The sequence below is a fragment of the Hyperolius riggenbachi genome, chromosome 1 (assembly GCF_040937935.1).
Source record: "Hyperolius riggenbachi isolate aHypRig1 chromosome 1, aHypRig1.pri, whole genome shotgun sequence".
In the NCBI taxonomy this organism is placed as follows: domain Eukaryota; kingdom Metazoa; phylum Chordata; class Amphibia; order Anura; family Hyperoliidae; genus Hyperolius; species Hyperolius riggenbachi.
Genome location: NC_090646.1, coordinates 89,331,230 through 89,352,163, shown reverse-complemented (window position 1 = coordinate 89,352,163; position 20,934 = coordinate 89,331,230). Strand labels below are relative to the sequence as shown.

The window sequence follows — 20,934 nt, the reverse complement described above, 5'->3', positions numbered from 1 at the left end:
AGAGGGAATACCTGCCACTCACCCCAGGCTGGTATGTGCCCGGTTGGCACACACCTTGAGGGGGAATACCTGCCACTCACCCCCACACACCTGACACACACCTGGAGAGGGAATACCTGCCACTCACCCCAGGCTGGTATGTGCCCAGTTGGCACACCTGGAGGGGGGATCTCTGCCACTCGCCCCCGGGCTGGCACACCGCACACACCTAGAGGGGGGATCTCTGCCACTCACCCCTGGGCTGGCAACCCGCACACACCTGGAGGGGGATCTCTGCCACTCGCCCTGGGCTGGCACACCGCACACCTGGAGGGGGGGATCTCTGCCACTCGCCCCTTCGCTGGCACACCGCACACACCTGGAGGAGGGGGGGGATCTCTGCCACTCGCCCCCGGGATGGCACACCGCACACACCTGGAGGGGGGATCTCTACCACTCGCACCCGGGCTGGCACACCGCACACACCTGGAGGGGGGATCTCTACCACTCGCACCCGGGCTGGCACACCGCACACACCTGGAGGGGGGATCTCTGCCACTTCCAGCTCTCCCTTCCCTTCTATAACTTTTTCAGCCCTCGGGAGTTACTCTCCCAGAATGCAGTGTACAGACGCCCACTCATCCCCCTCTGATGATAGCCCGACTGCCTGTAGCTGTCCCGTCCCTGTACGTGTGCCCTCCCCCCACATTTCTCCTGCCCGCTATGCCCGTGTCTATGGCGGAGTATCGCCGCACTCACCCGTCTTCCTGATGACAGAGAGCCCGGTGTGTAATATGGAGGGCTGATTCCTCCTCCCTGTCCACTCCTGCAGACCCGCCCCCATCTCCTCCTCCTCCTCCTTCTCCTCAAGCATCAGCACCTCCCTGCTTCTGTGCTTCATCCTCCCTACTGCTAGCTTTCTCATTATTCCCTGCTGTCATCTACACTGCTTACCCATAGCTCCCAACTGTCCCTCTTTTGGAGAGACAGTCCCTCTTTGGGTGGGTGGGTGGGTAGGTAGGTAGCCTGGTGGGTGGGTAGGTAGCCGGGTGGGTAGGTTCCTGGGTGGGTGGGTAGGTTCCTGGGTGGGTGGGTAGCCCGGTAGGTAGGTAGCCTGGTGGGTGGGTAGCCTGGTGGGTGGGTTGGTAACTAGCTCGGTAGGTAGGTAGCCTGGTGGGTGGGTGGGTAGGTAGCTAGGCAGCCTGGTGGGTGGGTAGCCTGGTGGGTGGGTTGGTAACTAGCCCCGTAGGTAGGTAGCCGTGTGGGTGGATAGGTAGGTAGCCGGGTGGGTAGGTAGGTAGGTAGCCGGGTAGGTAGGAAGTCTGGTGGGTGTGTGTGGGTAGGTAGCCTTAGCTGGGTGGGTAGGTAGCCTGGTGGGTGGCTGGGTGGGTAGGTAGCCTGGTGGGTGGGTAGGTAGCCTGGTGGGTGGGTAGGTAGGTAGCCTGGTGGGTGGTTAGCCTGGTGGGTGGGTTGGTAACTAGCCCGGTAGGTAGGTAGCCTGGTGGGTGGGTGGGTAGGTAGGCAGCCTGGTGGGTGGGTAGGTAGCCTGGTGGGTGGGTTGGTAACTAGCCAGGTAGGTAGGTAGCTGGGTGGGTGGTTAGGTAGGTAGCCAGGTGGGTGGTTAGGTAGGTAGCCGGGTGGGTAGGTAGCCTGGTGGGTGGGTGGTTAGGTAGTCGGGTGGGTGGTTAGGTAGGAAGCCTGGTGGGTGGGTAGGTAGCCGGGTGGGTAGGTAGGAAGCCTGGTGGGTGGGTAGGTAGCCGGGTGGGTAGGTGGTTAGGTAGCCGGGTGGGTAGGTAGGTAGGAAGCCTGGTTGGTGGTTAGGTAGTCGGGTGAGTAGGTAGGTAGGTAGCCGGGTGGGTAGGTGGTTAGGTAGCCGGGTGGGTAGGTAGGTGGGCAGGTAGCCGGGTGGGTGGGTAGCTATCCGGGTGGGGGGCCCGACTCCTATCCTCCCCCCCTTCCTCACCTCGGGGGCCCCCCTCCCGATATGCGCGGCGGGAGAGCGGCAAATACAGGAAGTCTCCGGGGCTCCAGGCAGGCGCTAGAGGGTCAGCCGCTTGGTCTCCAACTCTGTATACTGCTCGCTACTTCCTGGTTTAGCAGCGAGCCGTATATAGAGTTGGAGACATCGGAGACCAAGCGGCAGCTGAGCCTCTAGCACCTGCCTGGAGCCCTGGAGACATCCTCTATTTGCCGCTCTCCCGCCGCGCATACCGGGAGGGTGGCCCCCCGAGGGGAGGGAGGGAGGATAGGAGTCGGGGCCCCCCAGGGAAAAAATAAATAAAAAATAAATATATAAAATATATATATATATATATATATATATATATACTTACTAGGCCCCTGAAGCAACGGAACTTCAGGGGCCCTCGTGCGGCGGCACGGCCGTATGTCCGCCACTGGGTCAGCTACATCTTTAAATATTGGTGGTCCATATATAGAATAGGAGTGCTGGCGCCACCCATCCACATAGAAGCCAGACAAGCAGTAATTCCCTGATTTCCAATCAAATTCCACATCAGGTGACTGCTGTCCACTGCAGGTTGTCACCTGGGTATGCTTCACTGTCTGGCACGCAAAGACTTCTACATCATTTTATGTATCCTCCGGCCCCCCAACAGTCTGAAGTATGTTGACCCGGCCCCCGACCCAAAACATTTGGGGACCCCTGCTATAGGCCATTGATCTACCACTGCTCCTGCCACACCCCCAATCAACATAGATTGTACTCCCTGTCCAATCTATACTTAAAATCAATTGATCGAATATTTAAAGGACAACTGTAATAAGAGGAACATGAAGGCTACTGTATTTATTTCCTTTTAAACAATACCAGTTGCCTGGCAGCCCTGCTGATCTATTTGGCTGCAGTAGTGTCTGAATCACACCAGAATCAAACATGCAGCTAATCCAGTCAGATCTGACAACAATGTCAGAAACATCTCATCTGCTGCATGCTTGTTCAGGGTCTATGGCTAAAAGCATTAGAAGCAGAGGATCAACAGGCTAGCCAGGCAATTGGTATTTCTTAAAAGGAAATAAATAAGACAGCCTCCATATCCCTCTCGTTTCAGTCTTCTTTTAAAGGAGAATTGATTGACATCTGATTCGATCAGACTGTTTGAATCTGCAAGTGGTTGATGTGTATATTGGCACCTCTGCTTTTATTCTGGCGCTCCAAGACACTTTCATTGTGACTGCTTAGGTAGACCTTCTGGTGAGAAAAATCCCTGTTCCAAACCTACACCAGTGAGCCCTGTACCTTCAGCAGCTCATATCTGTCTCCCTCTGTCCCTGTATGGCCCAAGAAGAGGAACTGAAGATTAAGCTAACCTGTGGAACCTAGCGGTTTACTAGGCCTTGACCTAACCTGGAAATTAAGCCGCTTTCTTCACACCAAGCAAAAGCCTTTCAAGCTTTTCAACATGCACCTTCCCAATACATACAATATCAAAGTAGGTTCCATTACGGTGGAAACATACTTCGTATCTACCATCATTGCTTCTTATCAGTAGTATCACTATATATATCACTAGTATCATTATACATACCTGGGGCTTCCAACAGCCCCATCCGCATGTATCACTCCCACCCCGCCATCCTCAGTCTTCTCCCTCTTCTGCACCGGGTCCCGTTAATTCGGCCAGTCGCCACCAGTCTGAGCGAGGGCGTCTGCGCAGTACTATTCTCTGCAGGAGAGACCGCACTGCGCTTGCGTCTGACTGGCCGTGCCTGCAGAACTTACAGGACTCGGTGCAGAAGAGGGAGAAGACTACGGACGGGGGTGTGGGAGCGATCTGTACGAATGGGGCTGGAGGAAGCCCCAGGTATGTATAAATCTTTTAATTAAGTTTATCTCTGGTTTCCTTTACAGAGGAACTATAGTGAATAGGGGGAAAAATACATCAATACATTGCATAGTGAGAAATCAAAAGACAGATGGACAAATATTCTCCATGTCATTTGTTCATATTGTTTGATCCACAATCAGCCTGCACATAATCATCTTTACTACTGGTAGACAAGAAAATGAAACAGACAGCATCAACTGCCATTATCTATAACCACACCCCCTAACAATGCAATAGGTTAAAAAGTTGTTTTTTATAGATATTTATATGCATATGAGCAGGGCCGGTCCGCCCATTAGGCGAAGTGACATCACACTGTGGGAGGGGTTTCACCACAATATCAGCCACACAGACCCCCTTGATGATCTATTTGAAAAAAGGTAAAAATGTCTCATGGGGAAAGGGAGTATCATGTACTGATTGAGATGACGTTCAATCCTTGGTTACAGTTCCTCTTTAACGTCGCACCCACTGAGTTAGAGGTCCAAGGGACCTCTACAGATGGGACTCACTACTTATCCAGTGAACATATTCATTATTTACTTGAAGTTTAGTTGACACAGTGATGTCTCTTCATGTGAAACCAGATTCATGTGAACCAATCCATTCCACACTACGTATATCTTTCTGATTCTGTTCATATATGATAAGCAGACGCATTCTAGAAACACACCTTATGCAGTCTATGGTTTGCTTGAGAATGCTGTATTAAAGAGGAACTTTAACCAAAGATTGAACTTCATCCCAGTCAATAGCTGTGATGAATCCCTTCCCACAGTGCGATGTCAGGGCCAAGGTCCTGACAGTTTGCTGTCCATCAACCTTGTTACTTTGGCCTCAATTCACTAAGCAATTTAGACCAGTCTACTGATGGTTTTTAGTCTACTGATGGTTTGGTCAGTTGCATCAAAGGGGAATTCACTATTACCAAATTTTTTAGACCTGTTTTTAGACCTGGTCTAAACCATTTGGTAGTTAGGTGGGTAAAGCCGGGGAAATGATCAAAATATGCAATTCACAAACAAGTAGCTATGACTGACATCCTTCTCCTCTGATGAGCTCTCCTCTGGATACAATTAAACTCCTACATAATTAATTCAAAAGGTTCCATCCTCACATCTAAAATGCCTCACAGAATTACTTTACCGACAGAAATCAGCTGGTCTAATCTCTGTCAGAAAAATTGGGCCTGGTTACTCCTTGTTTTCCTTTGTGAATTGTGTAATTACTGAATGTTAGACCAGGTCTAAAAACAGGTCTAAAAACATTACACCAAACCATCCGTAGACTAAAAACCATCTGTAGATTAGTCTAAACTGCTAAGTGAATTGAGGCCAATGTGGGAAAAATAAGCAATTCTATTCATTATGTTATTTTCAATACAGTTCCTCTTTAAAGGTCATTGTAGTATGTTCTTTCATGCTGTATAATTTGTTAGTAAAGCTGCACAGAGGTATGAAATGAAAACATTTGAGAACTGAACTTCTATCAGTATGAGTCACAGGAAATCATCCTGACAAGTGTGACTATTCAATTCCCAGCCAGAGACCTAGCTAGAGATTATGGGGCCCCATAGCAGAATTTTGATGGGGCCCTTAGACCTAGGCACTCAAGAGCAATTCCATCTGCCCCTATCCTATAAGATATAAGTTGACCTGCCAATGTACATTCCTATGCAATGTACACTGCAAACAGTCTATGGGCCCTGAGATAAAGTCAGAGCGTGGAGAAAAACAGGAAAATAAATAGTGAATACATTACCACTTGGGCCCCATAGCCGTTGCTATGGCTGCTATGGCTATTGCTACGCCCAAGGGGTTTCCTTTCCTTATGTCATCTAAAATCATGTTCTCCAAAACCAAAACTATAAGGAAAGATAGGGGAGGGGAGAATTTATCTTGCTTTTCTGATTCTGAAAACACCTGTCTCCAGTGTGAACCCTGGACGAGAGCGGGCCGGGCACCACTGACACCACTGATTGGTTTTCTGGCTCAGAGTACCACAAGGGTGGGAAGCGAGGTTTCCAGGAGAGGGTCCTATAGAGGCATAGGACCCTCCTGATGTGAGTGTTTGATTTGTGCCTACTGTGTCGTGTTTTAAATAAAAAGATTGGTTTTATTTCCACTGAGAGAAACTTCTCCCTGCTTCCTTTTTTTGAGTGCATTCAGTTGCACGGTAGGACTGCAGAATAAAGGAGCATATCTCTGGAGGTGGATGGAAGCATATGCAAGCATATAACATCATCAGTCTTGGCGCTGTGTTATTCCATGAATGTTTACATAAAGGTGAAGAGGATCTATGCCTGCGGGGACAAGCAGAGGCAGCGGGATTGTAATGTATAACATGCACTGGGCACCGGGGAGGACACTTAGCATTAGGGGGGACAGCGCTGGGGGTTTCGTCGCATTTGTCGATCATCCCGAAATCGCACGCCATTACCTCCACGCACCTGATCGAGCAAGTCGGCCCAACATCTTGCAGCATGTGCAATCGACTTATGTGACCAATTTCGGCCTGAAATTGATCGCATTGTCGGTCGGCATGCACTTGGCAGCACTGATTTTTATCTGATTCGATTATCGTAATTGAATCGGATGGTTGATCGGCCGCCAAGTCATCTGATGTATGGCTACTTTCAGCCATAGACCTTGAAAAAACATATCCAGATCAGATGTTTCTGACTGAAGTCTGACAAGATTAGCTACATGCTTGTTTTTGGTGTATGATTCAGACACTACCACAGCCAAAGAGATCAGCAGGACTGCCAGGCAACTGGTATTGCCCCCCCCCCCCATCCCCGACCACCCCACATTTACCTCAACATAGGAACTCTTTAATCATGCTCTCATCAGTTTACTATCCAGTAAATGTTTCCTGTACAGAGAAGATGATCAGTGGGGCTAGAGCTAGAGTTATATAATGTTAGATATGTAGCACTAAGTCGTAAAACTCTTGAGAATGTAATTACTTAAGAGCTTTCCCCAGGAAACCCAATCCTGCTCTCAAAGAAGCTGCTTAATTGAGACCATAGATTACATCTGTACAGCTACAGGGTATCTGTCACATTCCAGTATCCCATATATAAGCTTGGCTGGAGTTATCTCAAGTCCACTTTTTTTTTTCTAAAGATCTACACCAACTAACCATCCATAATGAAAGGCTCATCCTATACCCAAAAGACCACGACCGTGAATGAGTCCAGCAGGACTGGAGGTTCCAGTGCATCTGCTGAATGTTATGCTAGGCCTAAGGAAGTGCAAGAAGAAGTCACCACAAAGGTCTACGTCTACCGGCCAAATGAGAAGGAGGAGCTCCAGCAAGTGAACAACCGCTTCGCTGGTTACATAGACAAGGTCCAATCGCTGGAGCAGAAGAATAAAGCCCTGAGAGACGAGATCGATGAATTGACCAGACGTTTGAAGGAAAAAGGACCAAGCATATCGGATGAGTATGAGAAACAGTTCAAGGACCTCAAGGACGAGATTGAGAAGTTGAACAGAGAAAAGAATGCAGCCGACATTGAGAGGGGAAACCTGGAGGAAGAGATTGACATCTGGAATACAAAGAGCGATGAGGAACTGTTTCTGAAAGGTGAGGAGCTCAAGTACAACTGTATGAGTATTAAGGGGCCCTTACAGTGGTCGATTTCAGCCATCAATTGATGAATCGATTCTATAGAATCCATCGATTGATCAGAATTTGATTCTATCGAATTCCCTGATCGATCGATTTGCGGCCGAATTCAATCGATTTCGATAGATTTGATCTATCTGATAGGATGGAAAATCTTGGTCAGTGATGGCTAACCTTGGCACTTCAGCTGAGACAAAACTACAAATCCCATCATGCCTCTGCCTCCCCGAGTTATGCTTAGAGCTGTCAGAGTATTGCAATGCCTCATGGGACTTATAGTTCCACCACAGCTGGAGTGCCAAGGTTAGTCATCACTGATCTAGGTTGATCTGCTGCTGCTGGTAGCAGATCGATGGCTCATAGAGTTGCATTGCATCTAATGGTCCAATAATGCATTTAGATTGATTTCCAATAGATTTAATTCTGAAATCTATTAGAAATCTGTTCCTAGTGTGTGGCACACATCAGATAGATTCCTGTCAGATTTGACTTGACAGGCATCTGACAGAAATCGTTCTGATTGTCGAATCTGCTGCAAATCTATAAGTGTATGGTCACCTTTACCACTTCAACAACGCATTGGGTGCTAGTCATTAAAACTGAGCATGTATTGGTTTTTCCAGCAGATTCCATTACTTGGAATCCGATCTGCCAGTCCCCTATTGCTCCCAACATATCCGGTCAAGTCACTCTCGCCTGAGTTCGGGCAATTTATTAATCAAGAGTGTGATGGGATATGTTGGAAAATTTCCATGCAGGTGGGCAGGGTGGAGTGGAAGTGAATGTGGAGGAGCATCGGGGGATTACACTTCATCCAGCAGTGCCATACTTGCCATACAATCGATACCCGTCAGGTTTCTGCAAAAAGCTTTGAGACTGAGTGTGCCATGTAGGGTAAGAACCAATCACTCTCCAATCTGATTAGAGAGGGAGATCGATTGGCTTGCTATATCGGGCTGTAATCACCCTGGGTATGACCAGCTTAAAGTGAACCTGAATTTTCGCACAGGACCAATGGAAAACATAGAGAAATGCACCCTACATATATATAGAGAGTTTTGCTTAATTCCCCCCTCATCTGTGACTAATCACAACTGTAATTTGATCTCTCAGCTGTGTTCGCTGGCTGCCTCGGCAGAGCAGCTAATTTGTAAACACAGCATGTTTATGCTTGGAAGCAGACAAAGGGTTAACACCCTGTGTTTACATATTATCTGTGTCTGTCCAGGACTGACAAATTTCTAGGCTAATACAGCTCAAAAACAATACATGACCAGCACTGGAAAATTTGTAAGTTCTTTTTATTCACTTCAGCTAGTGAACAAAGGTAAGCCAACATCCATATCAGCCATCAGATGTAATTATAGTTTGTACATAGCTCTCCATGCAATGCACTTGACAAAGGACGGAGGCACAGTCCGAAACAGCGACAGTCCGTTGTACTTGGAACCATGCCGCTGTGTAACACTCCCCATTCCATCTGGTAGTGGACACACTGCCTTTGGCAGCATGGAGAGCTATATGTGAGAGCTATAAATACATCTGATGACCTTTGTTCACTAGCTGAAGTGAATAAAAAGAACTTACAAGTCTTTCTGTGCTGGTCATCTATTGTTTTTGAGATTGCGGATCCTGTTTCTGTCGGATGGTGCACGGATTGAATTGTGAAAGGAGGTGTACCCTCACATGTTTATTTCAATAGGCTGATACAGCTAAGAGATCATATTACACTTGTGATTACTTGCAGATGAGGGGGGAATAGACACGCTCTTCTCTCTAAAACCACACTGGGTGCATTTCTCTCTGTTTTCCTTGTGCCCTGTACAAAAGTTCAAGTCCTCTTTAAGGTGAAAAATGAGTAAGCTTTGTGACTCAACCCCCTATTTCCGTTGAGTAGCATCGCAACACACAATATAATTGCATAACATTAATTGCGGTTGGGGTAACACACAGCATGCAGTGCCTTAAGGCTGGTTTCACAGTGGGACATTAAAGTCCCACGTTACAGCAGCCAGTAACGCAGCCTAACTCACAGCACTGTAAAATCAATGTTGATGTTCACAGTGCACATGTTGCGTTACATAGTAACGCAGCACGTTTAAACAAAGTGCTGCATGCTGTATGTTAGGCTACTTACACACTAAGACGTTGCGTTAGGTGCTATGTTAAGGTCGCATAACGTGCACCTAACGCAACGCATGGTGGTGGTGGCAGAGGACGTTAGCAAAGAGCCGCGTTAAGCGGCTCTTTGATGCGTCCGTGATGCGTACTATAGTACGCATGCGCTGGTGGAGACCACGTGAGCGGAACACTCCGCATCACGGGGTCCCGCCAGTGACGTCAGCACAGTGCAGTGAATATTAATTAGCCATGTGCCTAATCACTGCGCCTGTGCAAGCAGGCTAACGCGGCAAAGCCGCTCTGACGCTATAGCATGCTGCACCCTTAGGGCCTGTACACACTGCTGCGCTTGCGTTGCGTTTTTAAAAACGCATGCGTTTTTAAAAACGCAAGGTCTTTTGAAAAAGAATGAAAATCGTGATGACTTGTACACACTGGTGCGATGCGTTTTTAAAAAAACGCAAACGCAGTGCCTGCTGCGCTTTTTTTAAGCGCAGCGCATGAAAAACGCATTAAAAACGCATGCGCTTGCGTTTTTGCCTGCGTTTTTTAGAAGTCAGTATCCCAGAAGACTCTGCAATCTCCTGATTCCTGTTGAAATGTAAACTAGAAAAAAAACAAAGGATTCTTTAGCCAATCAGCAATTACAAGAAAAACGCAAACGCACAAAAAACGCAGGCAAAAGCGCATGCGTTTTTAAAACTACAGGCACTTTAAAAACGCATGCGCTTGCGTTTTTGCCTGCGTTTTTCAGTGTGTACAGGCCCTAAGATTGACGTGCAGCGTTACAATGTAACGCAAGGTGGGCACTGTGAACAGCCCATTGCAGTTACATTGCTGTGCGTTGGGGAGCGTTACAGGCTGCACTAACATACGCCTGTAACGTCTTACTGTGAAAGCAGCCTTACAGTCGGCTCCTTCCAGCGCTGGCTTGCCCGGTCAAATCCACCGCTGCGGGAGGCTTAGGAAGTCTTGGGGAGCTCAAGTACTTCTGAAGACGTGCTGCTCTGTACAGGGCTCCCGAAGACTTCCAAAGCCTCAGGCAGTGTCAGAGAGCATTCTCCGGCCCATCGGAAAGATCTGACCATAAAAGGAACTGGGGAGCCAGCACTGGAACGCGGGGAACGTTAGAAAGTTGGAAGGCTCTACAGGACCCAGAGCCTTCCCTCTTCTTCGGTATCTGTTTTTTATAGTTTGGCTTCGGACTCCCTTTAATGGAGTGCTTTAAAGCAGAGTTTCCCAACTCAGGCCCACCAACAGCGCATGGTTTGTAAAAACCCACAGAGGTAGTTAATCAGCTCTGATGAGACACTAATTACCCCACCTGTGAATGTGTGTGGTTTCCTACAAAACATGCACTGTTGGTGGGCCACTGTTTTGGGTAAAGTCAAATTTTTGGACAGGAAGAAGCAGGCTTGCTGTGATATTCCCTCCTTTAGGCTGCTTTCACAGTGGGGCGTTACAGGCGCACGTTAGAGCAGCCTGTAACGCAGCCCAATTCACAAAAATCAATGGGCTGTTCAAAGTGCCCACGTTGCGTTATAGTGTAACGCTGCACATTCAAAGGAAGTGCAGCATGCTGTGCGTTATGTGGGGTTTTAGCTGCGTTAGACTGTTTGCACATGCTCAGTAAGGGGAGAGTCCGCTATTGTTCCTAGCCACATGGCTAATTAATATTCAATGCACTGTAGTGTTGTCTAGATCATGAACGATTCGGATCTTTGATCCGGATCTTTTTTGTGAGTCGAATCATCCGGATCATCTCAATGAAGGATTCGGTTCACAGTGGATGTCTGGAAGAAACAGGAACTGCAGCTTCTGTGCACAAGCACAATCTTCCTGCTGCATCTCTCCCTTCCCCATTAGCACCCTCAATGTACCTTCATTATCCTGCACCTCTCACTCTGCTGCACCCCCTGCTTCCCTAGTAAAATGATTCAAAGATTTGGTTCAAAGATCTGGATCTTTTCAATGACCTGATTCGAATCATCCGAATAATTGAAAAGATCCGGACTTCCCAGGATAGCACCAAGAGCCTCATAACGCGGCTCAATCTGACGTCCAACTTCAACACTACCATGCATTGCCTTAGGGGCACGTTATGCAACCTTAACGTCCCCTAAAACGCAACATCTTGGTGTGAAAGAGGCCTTAAGGCACACCTAAACTAGGAGGGATACAGAGGCTGACATGTTTATTTCCTTTTAAACAATACCAGTTACTTGGCGTTCAGCTGATTTATTTGGCTGCAGTAGTGTCTGGATGACACACCTGAAACAAGCATAATCCAGTCAGACTTCAGTCAGAAACATCTTATCTGCATGCTAGTTCAGGTTCTTTGGCTAAAAGTACAGGTGGCAGGTGATCAGCAGGACAACTGGGCAACCGGTATTGTTCAAAAGGAGATAAATGTGGTAGCCTCCATATTCGTACAGTTCAGGTGCCCCTTAAGGGGAGATAATGGGGTGCGGAAAGAGGAGGGAATAGAAGGGGCAATAGGAGGAAACATTGTAGTAAGCCGGCTTATTCGTAGCATATCAAGGAGATGAATGGACAACGTACAAAGTTCCATGGATCCACCATGAACATTCCTCAGTACTTACCTTTGATAGCTTTGCCGCAGGTCAGGTGTCCTTTAAAATAATTCTAAATGTAAGTTATAAGAAAAAGTTAAGCATGTTAATCTTTATCTACTTTTCCAGATGCAGCTGAGGAAATCTTGAGGGAGTTCCGTCAGGATGTGGATGATGCCACTGTGCAGAAGCTGGAGCTGGAGAAGAGAGTTGAAGAGCTGGTTGATGAGATTGAGTTCCTCAAGAAGCTTCACGATGAAGAAGTTGCTGATTTAATGAAGCAAATAGAGGAATCTAAGGTGAGCCTGGAGGTAGACAGTTCTCGGCCAGATCTGGCAGCCGCCCTTAAGGCCTTTCGCCTTGAGATTGAACAGGCCGCTGCCAAAAATATCCAAGAGGCAGAGAAATGGTACAAAACCAAACTCACTTCTGCGAAGACTCAGTTGGTCAAGAATGAAGGTAAGATCAATACCATCAAGGAAGATATTACCAAGTATAGCTCTCAGGTGTCTGATCTACAGAACCAAATAGATGGGCTGAGGGCACGTAATGAAGCCTTGCAGAGGCAGCTGGATGACCTGCAAACCAGACACCTGGAGGAAGTAGCTTCTCTGCAGTCCATCATCGCAAGGCTGGAAGATCAACTCCTACAGACAAAATCCGACTTGGCACGATACCTGCAAGATTACCAAGACCTGCTGAACATCAAGCTCAAACTGGATGCTGAGATTGCGGTTTACAGGAAGCTACTGGAAGGAGAAGAGCAGAGGCTTGGCATTCAACCAGAAAATGAAGGTAATAACAAAAGTTAAAGGATTGGGCATTCTAAGGCCTGGGGCCCACTATGAGCGCTTTTTTAATGCTTGCCTATCACGGGTGATTAACATTGGAACCCTTTGCAAGTGGTGCTACTGCAATGTCGCATTTGCAAAAGCGCTGCATGCAGCCATGTTGGAGCTATCGTGGAGAGATCGCATTGCAGGAATGCAGGGGTCAAATCGCATTCCTTCTGATTGCTCCGGTATTCTCACCGAAAATCGCAGTGCTTAATCACAATCACAAACAGTGAAAAGAGCTTGTAGTGAGCCGAGGGCCTCATACTGATCTAGAAATAAAGATGAGCACAAATACAAAACCACATTTTCTACATGATAGATAAGGATTTGCTACATGATTTTCTACTGTACCAGTATAACTGATCACTTGCAAATATTTTTTACAGTTGCCTGTATCAAAGCAGTACATTAGGATTTGTTGGGATGGTTCCTGGTTTTGTTTTGCTGTGAACAATCTTGAGGATAGGCCTGAAGCCCACTAGAGCTGTTTCAGAAGCAAGTTGTGCTGTCTAGGAATCGCCAGTGATTTCAAAAAACACTACGCTAATGAAAGCCTATGGCAATTGTCCCCTGACATCAATCCCATTGAGCATTTGTGGGACAAAGGTAACCACTTGAGGACCACAGTGGTAAACCCCCCTAAAGACCAGGCTAATATTTGCTAAAATGGCCACTGCAGCTATAAGGCCAAGCTGCAGGGCCGCACAACACAGCACACGAGTGATCCCCCCCTTTCCCCCCCACCAACAGAGCTCTCTGTTGGTGGGGTCTGATCGCCCCCCAGTTGTTTATTTATTTTTTTGTGTCATTTTTTACTGTTTGTCTTTTTTTTTTTTTTAACAAACCCCTCCCTCCTCCAGCCGGCCAATCCTGGCGATCGGCTGTCATAGGCTTCTGCCTATGAGAGCCGATCGCTCTCTAGTGCCCCAGGGAAACAGCCGTGTCACACGGCTGTCCCCAGTACAGCGCTGCTGGTGATCGCAGCGCTGTACTATATGTAAAGATGGCGGTTTCGCTGTCTTACAGTCTCCCGAGCGGCAATCGCTGCTCGGAGACTGAAGGCGGGGCAGAGCTCCGCCCCCCAAGCAGGAGATGCGTGCGCAGCCTGCGCGCGATCTGCTGCAAAACAGAGCCTCAGGACTTGATGTCAATTGACGTTAGGCGGTCCTGGGGCTGCCGCCGCGGCCACGCACGTGGGCGTGGAGCGGTTGCAGAGAAGTTAAAAGATCACTTCAAAGCTTGGAAATGCTACCATCCAATCCGACCCAACTAAGGGTCCTTTCACACTTAAAGGACCACTATTGTGAAAAATTTAGGCAGTTAAAATCTGACAGGTTTTGGGCCAGTCCATCTGCTCATGGGGGATTCCTAGGATTTTTTTTATTTTCAACAGCATTTCCTGAACAGCAGTTGCAAAGTCTAAGGGCCCGTTCTCACCTGAGCGGGAATCGCATGATTCCCACTTACGGCAAACCGCTAGCGCTTCTGCAAAAACCGCTACACAATCTAGCGAGTGGCAGTGTTCTCACTGCCGCGGTTGCGGTTAGCGATAACCGCAACCGTGCTGCATGCAGCGGTTTGCCGGCGACGAGCATTCCGCGATTAGCGATCGTGATTAGCGCTCCAAAACCGCCGCAGTGTCTAGTGATTTTTCCGCGATAATCGCGGGAAAATCACTCCCGCAAGCCGGCGTTCTGCGATTCTAAGTGTGAACGGGCCCTTACTGACAAAATAGTGTGCAGGCGAGTGTAGGGAGGCTGGCTGGTATCTTACTATTCTGCCAGTTAAACTGCTGTTTAGGAAATGCTGTTGAAAACAAAGAAAACCCTGGGAATCCCACATGAGGAGATGGACTGGCCCAAAACCTGTCGGTTCTGTCAGATTTTAACTGCCTACTTTTTTTTGCGATTGTGGTCCTCTAATTGGTTGCTCTCAGTTATAACTTGCATCAGGAAGTGAACAAACAGTAATACAAAATTGAAGCGCGCAGATTGCCTGGTTTTCCTACTGAGCCCGGGGCTTTTATTCAGTTTATTTCTTCTCCTAATGCTACCCGGTACACACCATGCAATTTCCTATCAGATCGACGGGTCGACACAATTTCTGACAGATCCGATTTTAACCAGAAGTAATAGGAAAATAATCCTAATCCCATAATAATCCTAACATTTGTATAGGGCTTTTCTCCTGTGCGACTCAAAGCGCTCAAGAGCTGCAGCCACTAAGGGCCCGCCCAAGAGGCCACCCTGCAGTGTTAGGAAGTCTTGCCCAAGAACTTTTTACTGAATAGGTAGTGACCCCAGCCAGGATTCATACCCTGGTCTAAACTAGTACACCATCCAGCCAGATATCGATCGGACCTATCGGAAATAATCAAATCAACCTACCGATCTGACAAGAAAATTGCCTGGTGTGTACTAGACATAAGTTTTCTCCTAGGAGATCATTTTTCATCTTCTGTTTGAAATGACTTTTCAGCGCTCTGCAACTGATATTCTGAGTATTCAATATTCTGAGTATCTTCCTGTCTCTGAGGGCTCTGACAAACCCGACAGCGTTTTGGAGTCATTTTTGTTTTTTAAAAAATGCTTCCATTTACTTCCATTAAAATCACAGACAAATTGCAATACAATTGCCAGGATTGTGATTTTGTAAGTCAATGGAAGCATTAAAACAAACAAACAAACAAAAAAAACCCAGCCCACCAAATGCTCTCCAATGCATCAGGGCCCTAAGTCACAGACCCACTTGCTTGTTTCAGGTGTGCGATTCAGACACTACTGCAGCCAAAGAGATCAGTAGGATGAGAGGCAAATGGTATAGTTTGAAAGGAAATATAGCAGCCCCCATACCAGTCTCAGTTCAGGTGTACATTAATACATAACTTCTGCTTACTTCGGAACTGGAATTTGCTCTATATATAAAACTTTGCAGAGGGCAAATCATTTTCAAAAACTGACAATTGAGTACCAAGTAGCTGAATAACCAGCATTGATCAAATTGTGAGTTCATCACATATTTATTTGCTAAATTACACAACACCAGTCAGTGACCATGTGTGAACCGTAACTCTTTTTCTTGTGTTTACAAGCCCGAGGTGACAAACCATAAGTGTGGCCGGATGGAGAGACGGCTGGAGCCAATGAGTGGGTACATGACAAGCTCTGAGGATCACAAGCTGCTTCAGTCACATGACCGGGCCTGCATGCACTACTCTCTCCATGTGTCCTGTGCGGGGTGCCTCCTAAAGGCAATCACTACACCTGCATAGCACGCCTCAGATGGAAGCTGCTGCTCTCTGTACACAAGTCTGCCTTTTCATGAAGATCCGCCTGGCTGGTCTGAAGGAGGACTCCATAAGATTATTTGTATTACAGCTTCATGGACAATCATGTTATCCTTCAACACAATATAAAACATGGCAGAAGTTTCTTTTTGTTAAGGGCAAATACAGGTATAGTTCTGTGTGTGAGCATTTAATAAAACAGTATTATATATTAATTGTGCAATTAAAAGTTTTCTTCAAGAAACAAACTTAAAAAAATTGCAAAAACTGCAAGCTTTTTTGTTTGTTTGTTTTGTTAAAGAGGAAAATATGTGCTGTTGCAGGTTCGTAACCTTTCAACAGACCCCAAGCTGCCTGGTCATTCATCCCCTCCCAGGGAGCTTCATAATATGCTGTCAGTCAGCAGGGAGGCGTGGCTGCCGCTGATAGAGCAATCACCTTCCCTCCTGAATGGCCCATGTGACCAAAGGGGGAGTGGTTCAGACTGGCTAGGAGCAAGCAAGTAGCTGTAAGTCACTGAAGCTATATGAACCGATACATCAGCTGTTTGACTTCATTTTCCAAAAACTATAACTTTTATGCATCATTAAATGTTAAATATTGCTCTATTAATGGGGCACTATGGCGAAAAATTTTTTAAATTTAAAATATGTGCAAGCATAAACAAAAAAGTTCATTCTTTCCAGAGTGAAATGAGCCATAAATTACTTTTCTCCTATGTTGCTGTCACTTACAGTAGGTAGTAGAAATCTGACAGAAGCGACAGGTTTTGGACTACTCCATCTCTTCATGGGGGGATTCTCTGGGATTTATTTATTTTCAAAAGCACTTAGAAATGGCAGTTGCTCTGTCCAACTTCAAAAAAAACTGTGTAGCGAGCAAGGAGGCTGACCAGCATCAGTTTTAAGCTGGCCACTAACAGTCCAATTTCTAGTGAAAAATCGTTCGAGCGATCAGAAATTCTGATCGGATTGGTTGTAAATAATCTCCATTGGTGGACACAATCGATTATGAACGAGTAAAAAAAAAAATGTCGCCCGAATGAATTTTCGTCGAACGAAAATTTGGATTTTCTTGGTGGTCGTGATAGATAGGAAGCAATGATTGGTTAGTTGATGGTGTAGTGAACGATTTTTCGTCCGATCCGAATTTCTGATCGCTCGAACGATTTTTCACTAGAAATTGGACAGTTAGTGGCCAGCTTAAATCATTTTTAGGGAATATCTTAATAAAGGATAAAAGCCTTGCTGAGAATCCCCTATGAAGAGATGGACTAGTCCAAAACCTGTCACTTCTGTCAGATTTCTACTACTTCCTGTAAGTGACAGCAACATAGGAGAAAAGTCATTTATGGCTCATTTTACTCTGGGAAAAAAAACACGTACCTCTTATTTGTCTACATTTGCACATATTTTAAATGTTACGCCAGCGCCCCTTTAACTGCAAATAAAAAAAGGCAGCCTAAACCTGAGCTTTAACAGAGCAGGTGTGTTAAACAAAAAAACAAAACAAAAAAACACCTATAAGTCAACTACCTCTATAATAAATAATGTTTTCCATAGAAAAATCACAAACTAATAGCAATAACTGATGGAACTTTTCTGCATAAATTATCCCAGAGTTTCACTTTGATTGTGAGTGATGACATCATGCTGGAAGAGCGTGGCAGCTCCTAGCTGAGACATTTCACATAGGTGTTTTGATTGGACAGGATTTCTTTTACCTTCTCCTAGGAATGGACAATGACATGCAAACAATTCCAAGTTAACGCAGAATTACACAATTGTTCTATGCAAATGTAAGCAGCTTGAAAATAGTTGAATGAAGTTGAGCTGGGTTTCAATTGGTCCCTTTTTGGAGGACACATGAAGTGAGAGGGATAGGGAGGCGGCCATATTTATTGCTTTTTAAACAATAACAGTTGCCTGGCATCCTGCTAATTTTCACGCAGCAGTAGTGTCTGAATCACACACCTGAAACAAGCATGCAGTCAAACATCTGATCTGCATGCTTGTTTACGGTCTATGGCAAATACTAATATGGCTAGTACACACCATGCAATTTCACATCAGATTGATGGGTCGAAACGATCACTTCCTATAGGTCCAATTTGATTTTCAATCTCTTCTGTACAAAATCAATCAGAACAGCAATCACAAATCAGATCAGACCTGTCAGAAATTATTTATTCAACCCGGCTATCTGATGGGTAATTGCATGTGGTGTACCAGGCATAAAAATATTACAGGCAGAGGATAAGCAGGATTGACAGGCAATTTATATTGTTTAACCACCCTGGCGTTCTATTAAGATCGCCAGGGCGGCTGCGGGAGGGTTTTTTTTAAATAAAAAAAAAAAACTTATTTCATGCAGCCAACTGAAAGTTGGCTGCATGAAAGCCCACTAGAGGGCGCTCCGGAGGCGTTCTTCTGATCGCCTCCGACGGCCAGAAGTAACACGGAAGGCCGCAATGAGCGGCCTTCCGTGTTTTGCTTACTTCGTCGCCATGGCGACGAGCGGAGTGACGTCATGGACGTCAGCCGACGTCCGCCGCCTCCGATCCAGCCCTTAGCGCTGGCCGGAACTATTTGTTCCGGCTGCGCAGGGCTCAGGCGGCTAGGGGGACCCTCTTTCGACGCTGCTCGCGGCGGCGATCAGGCAGCACACGCGGCTGGCAAAGTGCCGGCTGCGTGTGCTGCTTTTTATTTCAACAAAATCGGCCCAGCAGGGCCTGAGCGGCAGTCATCGGCGGTGATGGACGAGCTGAGCTCGTCCATACCGCTAAGATGGTTAAAGGGAATCGGAAGTGAAAATAAACGTATGATATAATGATTTGTATGTGTAGTACAGCTAAGAAATAAAACATTAGGAGCAGAGACATGAGTCTAATATTGTTTCCAGTACAGGAAGAGTTAAGAAACTCCAGTTATCTATGCAAAAGAGCCACTGAGCTCTCTGACTTTCAATGTCACAGAGAGCTCTGTCTTCTGAAGCTTATTATCCAAACTGTGTCACTGTATTTTCTTTTTCTCTGCAGAGAACAGTTCAAATGTTCATTAGCCTGCTCTGTAAAATCATTTAGAATGATGAGTAGTGTGTAAACTGCAAATATTAGAGAATGATGCAATGTTACCAAAAAAAAAAAAAAATTAAAACAAAAAACCTATAAAACTAAAAATATGAGAATATTTTCTTTGCTACTAATCTTCTAGTAATTATCCATACTACACAACCAATTCATTATTATATCATTTTTTTTTTCCACTTCAGTGTCTCTTTAAAAGTAAAAAGATATGGTAGCCTTTATTCCCCTCTCGCTTCATGTGTCCATTAAGTAGCATAAATTTGCACAATTCTGCAGATAGGAAAAAACAATGTTTTGTAAAAGTAATACCTTTTAATGGCTAACTGATAAACTTAAATTATGCAAGCTTTCTGGGATCTAGTCCCCTTCTTCAGTCATATTAATTCTGCATCAACTCTGGAATATTTGCATCTCATCGACCATCACTACTTCCTACTGCCTGTAGCAGCTATTTATTTGGGGAGGGTTGCATTGCATGATAACTGTGTTCAATACAAATAAAATATATTCCTTAGCAATGACCTGTAGCCTTTTCAGTTAATGTAAAATGTGATATCCTGGATGTGACTCAGTTCATACAGCCTTGCCTGCTCATTACATATTAATGCTTTGGCTCTCTGTGACAAACATGATCAACAAAATGGCGGCAAGTGATGGGTCCACAGGGAAGAAACAAGAAAAGAAGGACCCCCCACTTGCCTGCCATTTTGTTGATCATGAGCATAATGTCAATCAACTCAGAGGGCAGATCGTGGAAGTTGTACAGTGATAGGAAGGAACACAAGGAATCCAGCGCAGGAGATTTGGGCGCAGCAGTGAGTAACTTCGGTGCCGTCAGAAGATGGAGCTGAAGTTACTTTTAAAACATTGTAATTCAGCTTCCAGCAATAGCTGGAAGCAGATTTACATAATTCCCCACTATCCACGTGAACCTGGAGGGGGAATAGTATTTAACGCCTCCGGGACTTGTGCAGGAGCAGGATCAGCCATATACCGGCTGCATCCTGCGCCCAAGTCTCCCGGCGGCGATTTCCTTCATGCTCGGAAGGAAAAGGACCATAGAAAGGCCCAGTTGAAATGTGATGAGATGGCATGGTGGTGGATGGGCAGGCAGGGGACGCAGACAGCAGGTGGCGTAAATGAGGACTTTAATCTCCCATGGTTCCTCTAGATGAGAGGCTGTTGTAAGGGTTAAAGCAGACCTGAACTTCCTCTCTGCTGTAAAAATACACAACAGTATGATAACCTTTAAAGGATATACAAGGTGATGTGACATAATCAGATAGACATGCGTATGTGCAGTGCCAAGATCACAAAATAACTATGCTGTGTTCTTTTTTTTTCTGTCTCTTCCTGAAAGAGTTAAAAATCAGGTATGCAAGTGACAGTGTCTGTCCGAGTTGGCACTAGGTCAGAAAATAGCATAACCCTCACTGATCAGGAAGTACAGCCATAAAACACTTTCCTGGCAGACAATGGATCACAAAGGTCAATAGTTCAGATTTTAGCTCTGGCATATTTAATGAATGTTTCGTTGAGCAGAGACAATGAAACTGTAAAAACTGAAAAAGTA

At 46.0% G+C, this 20,934-nt stretch overlaps 2 protein-coding genes across 3 annotated transcripts in view; one reads left to right on the top strand and one right to left on the bottom strand.

The window, feature by feature from the left end:
* Nucleotides 1-803, bottom strand: part of MFSD10 (major facilitator superfamily domain containing 10) — an 82,904-nt gene extending 82,101 nt beyond the window's left edge. Inside the window, exon 1 of the mRNA XM_068276371.1 lies at nucleotides 739-803. The gene's annotated coding sequence lies outside the window, so the exon portion shown is untranslated. The remainder of the gene's footprint in view (nucleotides 1-738) is intronic.
* On the top strand, nucleotides 690-16,693 carry LOC137563666 (vimentin-like). Of its 2 annotated transcripts, XM_068276394.1 has the most exons (4): nucleotides 690-764; nucleotides 6,956-7,418; nucleotides 12,284-12,949; nucleotides 16,082-16,693. In XM_068276394.1, exons 2-4 carry the CDS (start codon nucleotides 6,980-6,982, stop codon nucleotides 16,099-16,101), a joined length of 1,125 nt encoding a protein of 374 aa, XP_068132495.1. In that variant the 5' UTR covers nucleotides 690-764; nucleotides 6,956-6,979; the 3' UTR covers nucleotides 16,102-16,693. The 2 variants fall into 2 exon arrangements, with proteins under 2 accessions (XP_068132495.1, XP_068132486.1); XM_068276385.1 differs by lacking the exon at nucleotides 690-764 and having other exon boundaries at nucleotides 6,884-7,418.
* Nucleotides 16,694-20,934: the final 4,241 nt, after the last annotated feature.

Coding starts and splice junctions, on each gene's coding strand:
- LOC137563666 (XM_068276394.1), top strand. CDS start 6,980: ATGAAAGGCTCATCCTATACCCAAAAGACCACGACCGTGAATGAGTCC. Junction 7,419..12,283: donor TGAGGAACTGTTTCTGAAAG/GTGAGGAGCTCA, acceptor CTACTTTTCCAG/ATGCAGCTGAGGAAATCTTG. Junction 12,950..16,081: donor CATTCAACCAGAAAATGAAG/GTAATAACAAAA, acceptor TGTGTTTACAAG/CCCGAGGTGACAAACCATAA.